Genomic DNA, 17,456 nt, shown 5'->3' with positions numbered 1-17,456 from the left:
AAGTTGAACGCAAATTTTTGGGATTATAACACTCCTTTTGTTACATGTGAGCATGCACGAAAACCACTAACTTTGGGATTAGTGATTTGTGGGCTGGAGCAGAAGTTCAACTCAGCATGAGCACCATCCCAATGCAGATATTCCAGGACCCCTAAATGACCCCCCCACTCAAACCTCACCTTTCCCCTGCTCAGCCACTTCTTTGTTGCTATAATGAAGAACCATCCAAAGTTGTCATTTACATCTAGCTTCCGGTTCCCAAAGCTCATTTGTTCTTAGCAGGAACTGTACAAACACATAATAAGCTCTGATATCTATACCGTCCACCAGGAAGGAATTGCTGTGAAAATACTGTTATGAAAGTGATGAGATTAGAAGCGTCACAGGCAAAGAGCCCCATTTATCAGGTTTTAGGGGGCCTCAAGATTTCTGATGGTAGCCTGGTGCACTACAGTTGGATGTCACAGCATGTCTGAAATAACTGTTAACGGTGAACTGTGAAAATGTATGTAATGCAAATTGTTTCAGTAGAAATTGGTCATATTATCCTATAAACTTTATTTACAAAGCTGTAAAAAAGCAGCGACACAGTGTGAATGTCAGTCATTCTGTGAAATCATCTGCCTATTTTTGCACAAATGTGCCCATTTAGATAGGTCACGCATAGCTTAGTAGGTGAAGTTGGTAGTGACTTCAAAATGTTGCATTTTCTGATGGGAGAAGCACCATGGCTACATTATGAGAATGGAGCTTAGCTGTGGACCAGTTAGCATTTAGAGATGCCAATCATAGTCTTCATCCAATCAGTGGCTTGGACCATACATAAATATTTGTGAACTCTTTAGTCGGGATTCATCCTTGAAAAAGCAATGGCATAATTTCAGATAAGGTGGGTCACGCCACGCTAAAACATGGCTCTCAACTATGTAACTTTGGTCTAGACATCTACGTTAAGTAAAGAATACCAGTGTTTATCAGGCAATTTGAAGGGTGCAAAACAGAATAGAATCGCAATGTGGGAAAGAGTAATATACAAATGGGGAACTGTGGGAAGCAAATTTGTATTCTAAATGAGAGTGCCATGTGACAGGACATGGTTATGAGCAAACGCCTTGATGGTTAATAGAACACTGATATAAGAGAATATCTTGATTTACCATAGGTTGTTTTGTAACTTGGTGACTCCTATAGAATATACTCATTTATGTAAGGATAACTACAAATAAGAAGATAATTACAAATCTGATAGTGTCTTAAATATATGAATGGTGTCTACAATTTATTGAGAAAGACCTAATGTCTATAAATAAATAAGACAAGAGTCCAAGGGGTAAATTTATCAAACTGCAGGTTTGAAAATGGGGATATGTTGCCTATAGCAACCAATCAGATTCTAGCTGTCATTTTGTAGAATGTACTAAATAAATGATAACTAGAATCTCATTGGTTGCTATGGTCAACATCTCCACTTTTTGAATCCCGCAGCTTGATAAATTTACCCCCAAAAGTTCACAGTTTATTACATTTTTTAACTTCACTTTTTTTTCACTTTAGTAATCACAAATAACATTTTGTTTTTAGATATTTTGCCTACAGTGCAAAGTAATTTTTTTTTAATGTATATCAACAAAGATTTAAATTCTATATAAACAAGCCTTTGAGTGCCCTCTATAGGAATTAGAGATGGGCGGGTCCGGTTCTCCGAGAACCGAACCCACCCGAACTTTGGGTATCCGAGTACCGAGCTGAGCAGCTCGGTACTCTCCCGCCCGTTCCGAATCCAAATCGAGGCCGAACGTCATCGTGACGTCGTCGGATCTCGGAGCTTGGTTCTCGCGATACTTCAACTTTATAAATACACGCCTCCACAGCAATCCATTGCCATTTGACAGAGGGAGAGAGCAGGGTGTAGTCATAGGCTAATTAGAGCAGGGACAGAGAATACAATATTGTTCTTGCAATTGCTCTAACCAAAATCGCTAGTGCAGAGAGGAGGATAGAGGTTTATTATTTTTTCTTAATATTTGGCACTCCCCAGCGCTTTTGGGGTGTCCCCCATAATTGTGCATCAATATTTCTGGCTGTCAAAAGTCATATCTGTCTGCAGTATCTACCAAATAATTTTTAGCACTCCTCAGTGCTTTTGGGGTGTCCTCCCTAATTGTGCATTAATATTTCTGGCTGTCAAAAGTCATATCTGTCAGCAGTATCTACTAAATAATTTTTAGCACTCCTCAGTGCTTTTGGGGTGTCCTCCCTAATTGTGCATTAATATTTCTGGCTGTCAAAAGTCATATCTGTCAGCAGTATCTACTAAATAATTTTTAGCACTCCTCAGTGCTTTTGTGGTGTCCTCCCTAATTGTGCATTAATATTTCTGGCTGTCAAAAGTCATATCTGTCAGCAGTATCTACTAAATAATTTTTAGCACTCCTCAGTGCTTTTGGGGTGTCCTCCCTAATTGTGCATTAATATTTCTGGCTGTCAAAAGTCATATCTGTCAGCAGTATATACTAAATAATTTTTAGCACTCCTCAGTGCTTTTGGGGTGTCCTCCCTAATTGTGCATTAATATTTCTGGCTGTCAAAAGTCATATCTGTCAGCAGTATCTACCAAATAATTTTTAGCACTCCCCAGTGGTTTGCGCTCAGAATGGATTCAAAGCAGTCCACATATGATCTGAATGAGCAACCAGGTTCTGTCACCAGTCCTGATGTTAGTGTTCCCAGTACGTCATCTGGCCAAGGCGATGTCAAACAACAGAGTGTTTTCAAATTAGTGCAAAAAACAAAAACCAAAAAAAAATTTACTGTATTGAAGCGAAAAAGAAGTGTAACTGAGCAAAAGTTAAGTGACGATAAAAAAAAAATTGCAAGCATGCCATTCTACACACGCAGTGGCAAAGAGAGAATGAGGCCTTCACCTTTGGCTATTAGTGGCAGATCCCAAAAAGTTACCCAGCCTACAATTGGTGCACAACTACTGTTACGCGTCAAAGCCGAGCTGCAAGATAACAGTGAGGCATTACAGGAGAATATTTGCTCTGATTCACAAATGACAACAATCCCTGTGGAGAGTCCATCCAACAGTGGGATGTCTAATCGTGAGCATTCTGCTGATGTGTGCCTTAATAGCCCGCGTGTAGCCGGTGATACCCAAATTGAGGATGCCACTTTGGAATTCGAAGAGGATGTGGGGAAGATTTGTGTAGGCGACGAGGGCGCTAATGATGATGTTGATGATTATGATGCAGACAGATACCAAATTGCCTTTCTCAATTTCTATTTATATTCTAGATTATATAACGGCTGAATAGTTTTCTATTTTACTCCTAGTGGAGAGAGGATCTGATGCAGACAGATACCAAACTGCCTTTGTCCATTTCAATTTATATTGTACAGTATATAACGGCTGAATTTATTAGTATTTTATACAAGTGGAGGGGGGCCTAGAGAGACAGAAACCAAACTGGCTTTCTCCATGTCAATTAATATTGTACAGTCTATAACGGCTGGATTTTTTGGTATTTTATACAAGTGGAGGGGGGCCTTGAGAGACAGAAACCAAACTGGCTTTCTCCATGTCAATTAATATTGTACAGTCTATAATGGCTGAATTTTTTTTTTTTTTTAAAAAGTGGAGGGTGGCCTATAGAGACAGAAAGCATACTGTCTTTTTCCATTTCTTTACATATTTAACTATAAGTGTAGGGTGTAATATACATCCAAAGACGATGGCTGCATTGCCAATATGCATAGAGGGATAGGAAGACAATCTGTTTTGTGTGTAGAATAAATGAAGGCCTACCAACGAAGAATTAAACAGTTTTTTTGGATGATTTATTACCTCAACAATTAGATTACTTATCTCTAAAACAGTTGGAGCACTAAATTGGGTTATTTTAGGCACAAAAACATGTATTTTTCAACAAAATAGCAAAACAAAACCAAACAAAACCAAAACCAAAACCAAAACACGCAATGGCGGTTTTGCAAAACCAAAACCAAAACATGACGGTAATCCACATCCAAAACCGAATCCAAAACCAAAACACGGTGGTCAGTGACCATCTCTAATAGGAATACACTTTTTCTCTGTATTCAGGGGTACACCACCTATTGGACATGACAGGAATCAGTGATTAATAATATATAATTTACTAGTGACGTGATATATAAATATGTCTGGTTCTGATCCTTATTTTGTAGAGGGAGAAGTACGGTGGACACAGACGTTCCTTGTTGATATGCAAAGACAAGATTTCAAGTTGTGTTATCCAATATTTAAATCTTGAAGTGGTGAAGGGTGTGCCTTCATGGGGGCATTTGGGAGCTTGCTCCTGTAAATGGACTTTGGAGATGCTAGAGATTGGGCTTATAATTTTTGTACCTTACGGTTGTATTCTATTCATGAAAGCATATTCTTACAAGGACAAATCCTAATGCAATAAACCCATTAAAATCTACAAATGTAACACATGAAATAAAGACAGACTCATTGTCCCCTTGTTATCAAGCGTTACATGAGATATAAGTGAGTCTTGAACTACCAGTATTTTAGTAAAAAAAAATAAGTTGAAATTTTTAATGACAATTTCCCTTTTGTGTGCATGCAACTGGGTCCACAGTTCTGCAAATAATTTCACAGTTTGCACTGGCAAGTTCCACACCTGAAAGTGGACATGCTCTATCTTATTTTCCAAGTGGACAAGTAGTTGCCTTATTGCAAAATGAAATGCACTGGGCCTTCTTATATTTTGCAGTTAGTCGGTGAGCTTTATTGTACTCAGTGCCGCTGTTTTTCTTCTCTTTAACATCAATAGTTTTTAGTGAGAATTTTTTAGCTGGAAACTGATGCAACCATCTAAAAATATGACCTTTTTATATTAGATGATGAACAGAGTAGCCAAGAGTCTCTATTTAAATGCTTCTTCACAGGTTGGAAATGTGAAACTTGAAGGATATTGAACAGTCAGCATAACCATGAAATAATATAAATAATATTCTGGGGCCTGATTCATTAAGGATCTTAACTTAAGAAACTTCTTATTTCAGTCTCAAGTTAGTATTCTGTTTTGCACATAAGTAAAATACTGACTGTTTTTTCATGTAGCACACAAATACTTGATAGCTTATTTGTACACTGAAATTTAAAGTTGATATTTGTGTACTACATGAAAAAACAGTCCGTATTTAATTTATGTGAAAAACAGAATACTAATTTGCACCCCTTGCATTGTAACATGGTTTTGTCCAGGAGACTGAAATAAGTTTCTTAAGTTAAGATCCTTAATGAATCAGGCCCCTGGTTATGAATCACATGCAATGATATGCAGTTGTATGCAGTTAAGCCCACAAACTTTGATTTAAGTATCAAACAAATATCTTTGGAAACATTGTATGACCAATAAAAAAGAACATTTATATATTAAAACAGTTCAAAATCCAAATAGTTCAATAGTTTATGAAATAATTTTTACTAGAGATGTTCACTGGCCCCCGTGGTTTTGGTGTTGGTTTTGAATCTGGTTTAAGTTTTGGTTTTGGCAATACCACCCTTGCGTTTTTTGGTTTTGGACTGCAGCGAGCTGGCTGGATGCTAAGCCACAGAGCAATGACAGAAACACACGGCAGTCCATAGCACATCTAGGAAACATTGCCACACAGCAGTGGCAGAAAAAAAAGAAAAGTGGTGCAAGACGGACTTGTCCTTGGGCCCTCCGACCCACCTTTATGTAAGATATTGAAAAGGACATGTACAGTTTAACAAAGCAATTGCTCCAGCGACAAAGGAGTGCAACATTTATGGCTGAAGTGCTTGGTTTGTTAGGGACCCCACAAAACAAGCTAACAATGGGCTTAATGCACCGAAGCAAACCGTGCTGTTAATGAACTCTACTGTGGCAAGACATGCACCATTGGAAGCAGTTCTAGCCAGTGATAAGAAGAAGGCCATTGTCATGCCTGGGAATAAGACCAAAAAATCCACCTCTTATGTGTGGAATTATTTTTACCCAAGTCCTGACAACAGTTGTCTAGCCATATGTAGCATTGTAAAGCCACATTCAGTAGAGGTAGGGACCTTAACCATCTAGGAACCTCATCCATGTTATGCCAGTACAAGTGAGTTCATGGAAAGCTCTTGGAAAAATCAAAAACATGCTAAAAAAACAACAACAAGCAGTCCAGCAATAGCTACCTCCCTTATCTCAGCTAGATCCAAGCACCTGCAATCTACACATCCAACACCTTCATCATTAATATCAATATCCTCACAAGTGATCGGAGTTAGTCCTGCATCCAATTTGCTAATGCGAGATTACTGCTCCCCTATCCAGAACTGCTCATAATAATCCTTGAGCGTTTGGCCCACTGCTGCTGCTCCTGCTGCTAGGGGTGGATCTTCAACCCAGAAGCAGATCTAGAAGAAGACTACTAGTAGTTTACAATAATTGACTGTTAAACAATCCTCTGCAAGAGGAAGCAAGTATGGCAGGAGTCACCAAGTCGCACAGCGGATCACAAGAGCCATGGCGACTATACTAGTATTAGGTCTGTGTCCAATATCCACCATTAATGCAGCAGGAATAAGACGGTTAATTGAGGTCCTGTGTCCCTGTTACCAAATTCCATCTCAACACCATTTTACTAGACAAGCAATTTCTCATCTGTACCAGGAGGTTACAAAAAAGAAAATAATTGGGCTACAAAATGCCATTCTACCCACTGTACACTTAACCACAGATATGGGGACAAGCAGAACTGGGAAAACTAAACATTATATGACTGTGACAGCCCACTGGGTTAATAAATCGCCTTATTATTTGAATTTCTGTTTCAGCACTGAGCACTACCACCTCTCCTATTTCTGGGTGAGCTATGGCACAGTACAATGTGACTGCAGATTTTGAAGAACACTGGCAGCCCTATTACTTCTATTTCAGCAATGACAGTTGCTCCATTGCCAATTGTCATTGCTGACAATTGTCAGCAATGACAATTGGCAATGGAGCAATGGACCTCTCCTGCTTGTGTGTGAGCTAAATAACACAGTATAAAGTGACTGTAGATTTTGAAGAACAGCCAGCCCTATGATTTCTATTTCAGCAATGACAATTAGCAATGGAGCGCTCCTGTTTGTGTGTTAGCTATATAACAAAGTACAATGTGACTGCAGCTTTAGAACAAGAATGCCAGCCCTATTATTTATGTTTCAGCAATGACAATGAGCAATGGAGGTCTCCTGTTTATGTGTTAGCTATAACTCAGTAAAATGTCACTGGAGACTTTGAAGAACACTGCTACCCCTCCTCTTTCCTTTCTAGCTATGATGCTGCCCAACTGCACTAGAGACCTCCAAGAACCGTGCTACCCCTTCTGTGCCTCTCTGTGAAATGGCACTGGATCGTCGTGGAGGGCGGTACTTATAGAATCCAAAATGAGCAAGATCCAACGACGTAACGATGACATTTATTTCTACAGTTGGTATCTAATAGATTCCTATTAAAAATAGTTTTTTTTGTTTGGACTCGTCTCTTTAAAAGAGAGGTGCCCTTATTTTAAGCTACACAAGGGGGTAGTGACTCTAAAATAGTTTTCTTTCTAACTTAATTACTTTTCCTAAATTGAATTTGTTAAAACAAGAAAGGTGACACACTAATTTGAAAGAGAAGATGAATTCGGACCAGAGAGTGCGAGATCTGACGTTTTAGTGCTCCCTGCTTTTCTCATCAAATTAAATTATCTTTTGTCTTGCAGATCATAGACATTCAGCAGGCAGTAAATAATGAGTACCCTAATTTCATCTTTACATTGAAGATGTCCCTGTTTATTTTGGAGCCACATGGGAGGAGGAGATATGTGCTCTTTAGAGCTTGTCCCCTTTTCCTATCCCTATTCCTTTAATATAATTAATTGCTTGCTGATTGAAAACAAGTAGCAGACGATAAGTTCACAGGATTACCCTCGTTTGAAGGAGTGGACTTTCTCCCCACATTTTTCTGGATCCTGGATAGAGAAATCAAGACTCTGCTCATTTTTAGTGCTTGTTGCCTAGGAGACTTCTGCGCATGCATGTTGAGAACTTAAAATTTGTGCGCGTATATGATGTCATGGTGCTGCAGCAGATCTCCTGTATTGTGCTCCTTTATTCTGCTGTAGTCTGAGCTATGGGGAACGTTGGAAAGGGAGAAGCCATTTCTTACAAAAAAAGAATGTAGAATGTGTCTAAATTTTGCCACAAAATACATTCAATAATAAAAGCAAAATGTGTTTCCACGAAGTATTGGTTTAGCAGTGTTCACATTTAAGCAACTAAGGAGGAGCGTCCCTGGGGCAGCGGCAGTTCAATAGAGACAATAGGGATGTAGAACTAAAGCTGATCCGATGATGGTAACTTAGAGCAACAGCAGGTGAGTCACTGGTACAGCAGTGGTTCAGTAGAGACAATAGAGGTGTAGAACTATAGCCGATCTGATGATGGCAACTAAGTGAAACAGCAGGTGAGTCAATGGTACAGCAGCAGTTCAATAAAGGCATTGGAAGTATAGAACTATAGCTGGTCCGAAGATGGTAACTCAGAGCGGCAGTGGGAGGAATTGTGAGAGGTAGCATCCACACTGGAGCAACAGCAGGAGAGTCAAACCGAAGGGAGCTAGGTCCTTACGAAGAGAGAAGGAACTCGAAGAACAGGCATCGGACAGGAGGAAGTGGGAGGTTTAAATAGTGCTCCAAAATGCCAGGACCAATGGGGAACAAGTAGTCGGTCATAAGAGAGGGAAGTAGGCCTTGCACATATGCTGAGCTAGAGGCCAGATGGTGGATGTGTCCAAGGGTGTCATCAGGATACCGGAATTCCCGCTTACAGGAGTAAGGTAACAACGCTGGTGCCCGTCCGCGGGGCCGGCGTGTGACACACTGTATGTATGCGTTTGGAGCACATATAAGCAAGTGTTTTGCACTTCCAGAAATGAGCTTTGTTAGGTTTGATCTTTGTTAGGTTTTAAAAGAAATATTTGCCAGGATAGCCATCCATTTCCAGCCCTTATAGATTCAAATTAGTAGACAAGTGTGCAGTTTTTCCAGCAGCACACATGTAATGTGTCATGTTACAATATCCAACTATAATGTGAACTCTTACAATTTTGTGGTAACCTTGCATCAGTTGCTTAAACATTCATGTGCAAAAGAAAGTACACCCTCTTTTAAAGAAGATTTTTTTTTTTAACATATAAGAGCACAAGTAGCAATTATCTAGTCCTCACCGAGTCCAAAAATTTGATGTATTTTATCTCATGTGAAAAGTAACCCGTTATAGATTTTACTTTGTCATCATTTATTTATCAAAATGTAACAAGTAAGTGGCATTGCAGCCTTATCTGAGAACTCTACTTTTGCAACTAATGTAACTGGATAGTGAAAAAAGAGCTGCATAGATATTTTTAATGTGAAAGCTTTTAAATGCCATGCGTTTACCCATGCTTTATGGGTTTAACCTTCATTATATTATACAATAAATGTCTTTTATTAGTTTTCTTCTATGGATAGGAACAAAATTGCTATTAAACTGTTTGAGCAAGAACAAGCTTTCCGACTATTCATTCCAAGAGGAAAAATAAGAATGACTTGTATTGGTTCAGCTTATTACATTAAATGAATAATCTGAATAAGGTTTAGTATAGCATATGAAGGTTATGTTAAAACGAAATACAAAGGAAATGTTCTTGTATGGTCACCCTACCCTCTGGTATTTATATCCTCATACATTTCTAGCTTATAGTGTAATGTGTATTCCACTCATGTAGGCCCATCATGTGATAATAACTTTAAGGTCAAGGTATTCTTCTTTTTCTGACAATAAAGGGAAAAACAGGCCGTCTTTAATTCAAGCAACAAAATTTGATATTTACCTACACCTCCATATTGGAGTATAAATCTTGCCTTTTGGTGCTGCTAAATAAGCTTTGTAAACTGCTAAATTGAGATCGCCCTCATATGTACTGAAACTCCACTCCACCTTTAATTTTATCATTATTGTTTTTATTTATAAGGCACCACAAAAGGTCTGCTGTGCCATATATGAAAATTAGAGCATGAAATACACAGACAGCATCAATTCATAGTACATTATCCAATAAATTACTAGACTAGACATAATAATACAAAGACCAGACATCTGCTAGTTAATAGATCACACAGATAACTTGATAATGCAGATCAAGTTATGTATGGGGCAGTGAGTAAGAGTGGTTTAACATAAAGAAGACATGGGCTTATAGAAAACATTGCTAAGGAAGCAGTCCTAGAGATACAGAGGGTGATGAAATAGTAGCAGGAGAACACAAGGAAAGAGGGACCTGCTTGTGAAAGCTTACATCCCAAGGGGAAGAGGAAAACAAAAATAGGGTGGCACTGTGATGAGGGGTGGAAGCTTGAATAAAGAAATCAATTGTGAGTGCATACTTGAAACATTGGAGAGAAGAGGATAATCTGAGCATAGGAGATGATTCCACAGGTGAGGAGCAGCCTGGGCAATGTCCTGGAAGCAGGAGTGCGAAGAGGTAATCAGTGTGATAATGAGGCAGTGGTCATTGGCATAGTGGAGTGGGTGGAAAGAAGTGTGGCTGGAGATGAGGTTGGAGATGTAGGGGTAGAAGATTGGCTGAGAGCTTTGTAGGTGATGAGTTTTAATTTAATTCTGTCGGCCACAGCGAGCCTGTGCAGCAATTGGCATTAATGTATTAATGCATCTTTGGTTTCACATTCTCCATAGAATAGCTTTATATGCCCTTATATGGGCTTTTAAGAATGTCACTATCTGCATAGTAATAGTGTGTTCCCCATCTGTTTTAGATCATCTGATATGTACTATTGTTATTGTACTATGTATGACACTGATGTTATTATATTACATATAAAAAGGATTAGGTATCTTCTGTGCAATATATGAACTATTGCCTAGCGTACAAAGAAGTATGTGAGTAATGGGATTTGTAAGTATATGTGTAATCAGGGGGCCCCATTGCAAAAACTTGATGGCTCACCAAAGGTTTCCAGTGAGGGACACCCCTTCCTTTCCCTCCCTTTCTTAACCTTGCCTTCTTCCTCTGCATTTCCTGCTCAGAGAGGAAGTCCTAGAATACATACATGGATGCCATTCTGGCATGTTGGTGGTCACATAGCAGGGAACGCATAAAACTCACCACAGATGGGAGCATGACCCCAAAGCAGGACACATGGCAGCTATAAGAGGCCTGGCAGTTAAGAGTTCTTGATGGACCGTACCTGTTGTGGGACCACTTAGCAGTTGTTACCCCTGCTACCCGGTAGTTATTCAACTAGGTGTAATGCTTACATATGCATATCTGCCAACTGTTCATAATTTTCAGGGACATCCACACATGTTGGATATTTTTGGGATGATGCAGAATGGGATGTACGCAAGTTTGCCTAATGTATCTTGAGTGAAATAGCTCTGCAGATGTTCATAAAGTAGGCACACATATATCCGGCTATGCATAATTCCAGCACTTAATCTGCCCTGCACCTGGAGAGGTAGGACGGGGTAGGGAAGGACGAGGTATATGCTACTGATGCAAAAACTGAAGCATTTTGAGATGTGTATTTTACTCCAATTATGTGAAATATCCCAATTTTGTATTTTGATCAAGTGAACAAAACAATTACTTTATTTATAGTGTTGGATGTAATATATCACTATCTTTTTTTATGTTTATGGACTTTATCAGTGTATATTTTTTTGAAGATAGTTATAATGTAGTTCTTTGCATGTAAAGTCAATAAGTTCAGTTTACAAGTTATGATGGGGAAGGGGGAGTGCCAATGATTTGTGAGACAGAACTGTGCACGATGGACTTAAAGCAATGATGGACAACAGGAGGACTATGGGCTGGCTGCTCTATGCTCCAGATCTGATGTAATCTCTTATGGCAGGAAATAAGGCTGAATGAGAGCAGCCATCTTAGAGAGGTCACGCAGCTCACCAGATGAGAAAGATGAAGGAGTGCAATGTGATCTGTACCAATTACTCTGTCTACTTCCTCTATTGTCCGTGGCTGGGAAGGTAAGTATTTTTAGTAGATAAGCCAGTGAGTGGGGGCATCTGGGGAGTTGCGAGGGGCATGTGAGGAAGGAGCAAGTGCCATGTGAGGGGCATGTGAATGGATGTTGGGAGGTCTATGTGACATGTGAGAATGTCTAAGTGGCATGTGCTGGAGTATTGAAGCACATATAGAATATGAAGGCTTGCAGAGGCATTTTATAGCAGTTTGAGGTATGAGCACATGTTGAGCTATTTTGGAGCAAGTGGGTGGTCTAAGTGGCATGTGACAGAAATTATAAACATATGAGGGACATATGGGGGTACTGGGGTTTCATTCTTTAAATTAAGGATAATGTGCTGCCCTTTTGAAATTTGAAGTTGCACATGCAGCCTTCCAAGTATATCAGGTAGACCCGCATTGGCTTAGATGCTGACTTGGTCAGCAGCATAATGTCCTTGGAACATTTGTTACAAACCAGTTAATTTATTCTACCCATTACATGAATGTTGCCTGCCTCCCCAAAAAGTTTACACTTTAAAAGCAAAGAATTTGAGATTTCCTCTTCCCCCCTCGCTAATGCCTATGCACATAAATCCCTTTAGGCTCCTTTTTATTAACTTAAAACATCTTAAGGGGTATGTTCAGTAAAAATAACATAGACAGTGATATATTCCTTAGTTAATCATCATATATACTCAGTTAATCATGATAATAAATGTACAAGTGCATGGCCTCAGCAGACTTTAGTTAAACTGGGCTACAGTTTCTTGCAATAAAATGTTTATGTTTATGTATTAAAAAGAAGTGTGTAGCAAAATCTTAAAGAATCTTCTTTAATGACATATTGATTTTGTTGTATCTGAATTCTTCAAGATGTTAAGCACTGTGTCAATCAATCTTGGATGCTTACAAAGAATAAAAAATATAGTGTGCAACAAAAAATAATAAATAAGACATTATGTGGAGTAACCACTAGTGTGCTTCCAATCTATACTATTTTAGTATATCACCGGCCATCATATTATGTTATGTTTAATGCCCCTTATACAAATATTACATTCTTGCTACACATTTCATTCTAAAATGTGTAGATTCATCCCTGGGACCTGAGTAATTTTAACTCTTCATTCATGCAATTGATTTGACAGTTTAATTTGTAGAGGAATGAGTTCTAGGAGAAAGTGTCTGAATAGTACATCACAGTAAACAGTGCTTTATTTACCTTGATGGTTGACATTCTGTATGAATCAGGCTAGAAATGCTTATATTGTATGACAGTCAATAAATTGAGGGTACATTCACTTAACAGATACTACTTCATTTACTGAGTAAACAGGTTTATTTAGGAGCACCATTAAGATGCCATCAGCTACTTCAGTTATCTCGGTTTTAAGATTGCAAGGGCTGTCAAACCTGTAGGCAGTATGTGGCAGATTTTGAGATAGCTTGTTAGTGTTAAAAATAAAATGACCATATTCCCATTTCAATGTCAGACACTAGTGAAAACTATTCACCATGCAAGGAAGCGCTAGAATTATATTTCCATTTCCCAACAAATAAACTCTTGACTATTACATATCTTCTAAAAATATAAGCAAATTATTACAAATTTCTAATAAAAGATTTATAATTTGTAGTAATAAGTATGTGTACTTTTTTGAAGACAACAATTTTGGTCAAACAAATAACAAATGTGGGCAGATGGATTACTCATCAAGCATTATATTTCAGTGGTGGGCAAGAGGTGGCCCACGGGCAACCAGCAACATGGTAAGCCTTCTCTGGGGATGGGGGGTGCCAGCTCTATGTCATGGATCTAACTTATTTTTGGCTTTGTCTGTGGGGAGGACTGAATGGCATGTGAGGGGACTGTGGGGATGTCTGAGTGTAATCTGGATGGTAGATGGGGAGGTCTAAGTGACAGGTGGGGCATGTGGTTAGGACTGACATGAGTTTTGGAGTACATGTGAGATAAAAGTGCATGTTGGGCTATTTTGGAGCAAGTGGGGGACTGAGGGCATGTGGGGCTACTTTGGAGCAAATGGAGGGTCTAAATGGTATGTGCTGGAATATTGGAGTAAGTGAGGGACATTTCAGGGAGGCAAGGTTCTTTTTTCATTCTTTTCATTAAGGGTAATGTTTGGCCCTTTTGAAGTTGCCCATAAGTGTTATATATAGTGGAAATGTATGAAAAATAATGCATTTACCTTGCACATATCATTTATAGAGCACAGATTGTTAAAAGTGTGAAATGGGCAGGGCTGGCACTACCATTGGGTGAACCCATGTGGTTATTCATGAATCCATTGGTAAACACTGAATAAGTGCCCCTCTTCCTGGTTGTGCATTGGCGATTAACAAAAGACCATCAGCCAGCAGCTTCTTGCAAAGCTGCTGGCTACTGCTTATCCATTTCAGTGTTACTCTGTCAATGTGGTGCTTTGCAATTATATCACAACCAATTGCCGTACTCCCAGTCTGAAGAGCTGAAGGATGCCGATACCCACCTCCCGCCTGCTAAGGTAAGAAGCAGCAGGAATTGAGTCCTGCTTACAAGTGTGAGAAGTGTCATTTAGGTGCCACCAGGCTTTCACCAGTTCTGGCACTGGGCCAATAGTCTTGATAATCACCGCATCCCACTGCCTTAACCAGCTCGCTATAATATCTTTACGCTGTTTTCACAGTTTTCTTAACCTATTTTGGAATGAATGAGGAAGGTAGCATCTTTTAGACAACAAACTGTTCCACTTGAAAAAAAACATTAAACTGTACACACAAGTTGACTTATGTTACAGGATTATTAGCAAATCCATGGGTATATATGTCAAGGTTTTTTTCAGAATGTATTAGAACTAAAATAGTTGAAACAAACTTATAATTTTGAGGTAAGCATTTTCTATTGTCATTATAATTCTATTGGATCCTGTGTAAACTGGGTTTACTACTAGCTAAAATATTAAGATTTGTTAGATCTAGTTCACATTGAATTAGTCATTGCTTGAAAAAGGAAAAAAACAGGAAAAGGTTTAAAGAAGTGCTGGGTACACATTATTTGCCAAGTAGTGGGTCACAAGTTCCACCTGAACCAAGAAATGTCTTTATGGATTTAAAAATATGTACATATATATGTGGATGTCAACACATTCCTTAGTCCTTAATAAATTTGAAATCTAAGAGCCAGGGACCAAATGTTCAAAGCTAGTAATTAAAATGTCCAACTCCTCATTAGTGTGGCTTGCTTTTTTAAAGTAGTATACACTAACTAAGACATGTCTGTATATATATATTAAACTGCAATATTATATAAAGATCTGCATATTATACAACAGAAACCATCATATTATATAATCAGGGCTAAGCTTTTAAGACCAATGAGGTTTTCACAGCTCATGTCATTATACCAGGAGATCCTGCAATATTATACTAACAGTGACAATCACACATCAGCCTAGTCGCAAACCTTTGGATTTAAAGTCTCTGGAATTTGTCCTGGGTATGCTCCTGATTTTTAATACAAACCACCTGAACTGTGCAATTTCTCTTATTCTGTATATTTTCCCTAACTTATCTCATTTTTTGGGCTTTTAAGTTAGTGTTTATTGAAGAGATTCTTTTAAATGCATAAAAATACATTATAACCTAATTCAGTAACATACAAGTAAGAATGTGGATGACATACATATGCTCTTACTCTATTCCAACCTCCGAATGGAAATTATTTTACAATGTTGTCAACTATGCATCAGAGGTTATAGAGTCATCTTCTTATACCATTACACAGAAATAGTAGCAGTTTTTTTTACCATTAGAGGCTGCATATTAAACCTATTATACTAGTGTAGCCTACCACAACATACCAAAAGTGGCAATCTTATATAACTAGGGGCTACACAGTCTTATAGGAATACCAGAATATAGACTACCAGAATATAGGAATAGAAAGAGATAAAGTAGTGCTAGCACTGAAGCTTTTCCTTGTTGACATGACAGTCAGCAGTGGTATGCAGCGAATATGACAGTTAGGTATTAAGATATTATACACTGCCTGTCACGATCCAGCATTCATTGGAGCCTGCATGACGTGTAGGTGACAGGTTTAATCAAAAATCAACCATCTGGTTTATTTAAAGAAAACTTAAAATTCTCTTGGCTTATATACACACTAACATTTTCATTGCCAATTATGCCACCACTGAGCTTTGGTTTAAAGAGCTAACACTCTTACTCAGAAAGGCTTCAGTTCTGACTTTATCTAAACTATTATATCACATCTCACTTTAATCAGAGTTATTATAAACCAAATGACCTCCTTTGTTTCAACTATGTAGCGTTCTAATAACAAGCTAAGTCTGGCATGAGAATTTGTAATAATACAGAGACATGAACTTATTAAGTGTGATTTAATATGGAAAAGAAATTCACAATGCTTAAGATGAAAATGAATTACCAAAAATGACATCCATAGATAGACAATAGGTTTTTGTAAAATAAAAGGGAGTAAATGGAAAACAGAAATGAATGATCAGATATATGTCTGCTGGGAGAGCTTGAATTTGCTGGAAAACTTCTTAATATGAATTCAACTCCTGAAAGTGAACAACTCTGGTAGACTTAAAGGACATTTTAAACATGCAATAGGTACTCACAGCCCACCTTCCATTGTGATGTCAGAGCCAGGAAGACTGTGTAAATTAATTTATGACCCTCTTTTCAATACACATTTCTACTCAGGGTTTCTTCTTTATCCTGGACTAATTACTTACCAGCATGTCCTATAAAGATAATAATTCCTCCCCATAACAGGTCATGAGTATACCTTTGTTAATGTACCAGACATGACTCCTTTAAGTGTGATATTTGAGAAAATATGACATTTTCCTGTCTCCTTATTTCCCTTCATTCAAACTTATTTCAGCTACTCAGCCTCCTGTCACTCAGTTGATATGTCCTTAAATATCACAGCGCACAAAGAATGTGAGGGGTCTGTTTTTTCAATATTATTGATGATAATTATACAATCTTAAAGAGAGATTCCAAGAGATTTTAACTTTTACGACTTGTGCCATAAATTGGTATTGTGCACTCATCAGTAATAACTCTTCTGAATCTCTCTATCCATAAATACCTAATGGGGAGAGCAGAAAAATTAAAAGAATCATAGAGATGACAACATTATTTAACACTTGGTTGGAAACAGAGTTGCTGCAAGCCACATCTACTTCATTTATTTATATTGCCCCACTATTGTCCCACTATTTATGTACCGCTGTACAGAGAATATCTATCACTCACGTAAGTCCCTGCCCCATTGAAGCTTACAGTCTAAATTCCCTATCAAACACACATACACACACACACACACACACACACACTAAGCCACCATACTAGGAATTA

The 17,456-nt window shown here is 38.3% G+C and overlaps 1 protein-coding gene across 3 annotated transcripts in view; it reads left to right on the top strand.

The window, feature by feature from the left end:
• Window positions 1-17,456, top strand: part of TMEFF2 (transmembrane protein with EGF like and two follistatin like domains 2) — a 656,761-nt gene that overhangs the window by 633,491 nt on the left and 5,814 nt on the right. The window contains exon 10 of one of the 3 annotated variants that reach the window (XM_075179937.1): window positions 7,759-9,534. The exons of the other annotated variants lie outside the window; for them this stretch is intronic. Coding sequence (XP_075036038.1) covers window positions 7,759-7,765 — 7 coding nt within the window. The 3' untranslated portion in view covers window positions 7,766-9,534. Of the gene's footprint in view, window positions 1-7,758; window positions 9,535-17,456 lie in introns of those variants that run through there. 3 annotated transcript variants of the gene reach the window in all.

This window comes from Mixophyes fleayi, chromosome 7, assembly GCF_038048845.1.
Source record: "Mixophyes fleayi isolate aMixFle1 chromosome 7, aMixFle1.hap1, whole genome shotgun sequence".
Classification (NCBI taxonomy): Eukaryota; Metazoa; Chordata; class Amphibia; order Anura; family Limnodynastidae; genus Mixophyes; species Mixophyes fleayi.
This window is presented reverse-complemented; position numbering and strand designations above follow the sequence as displayed.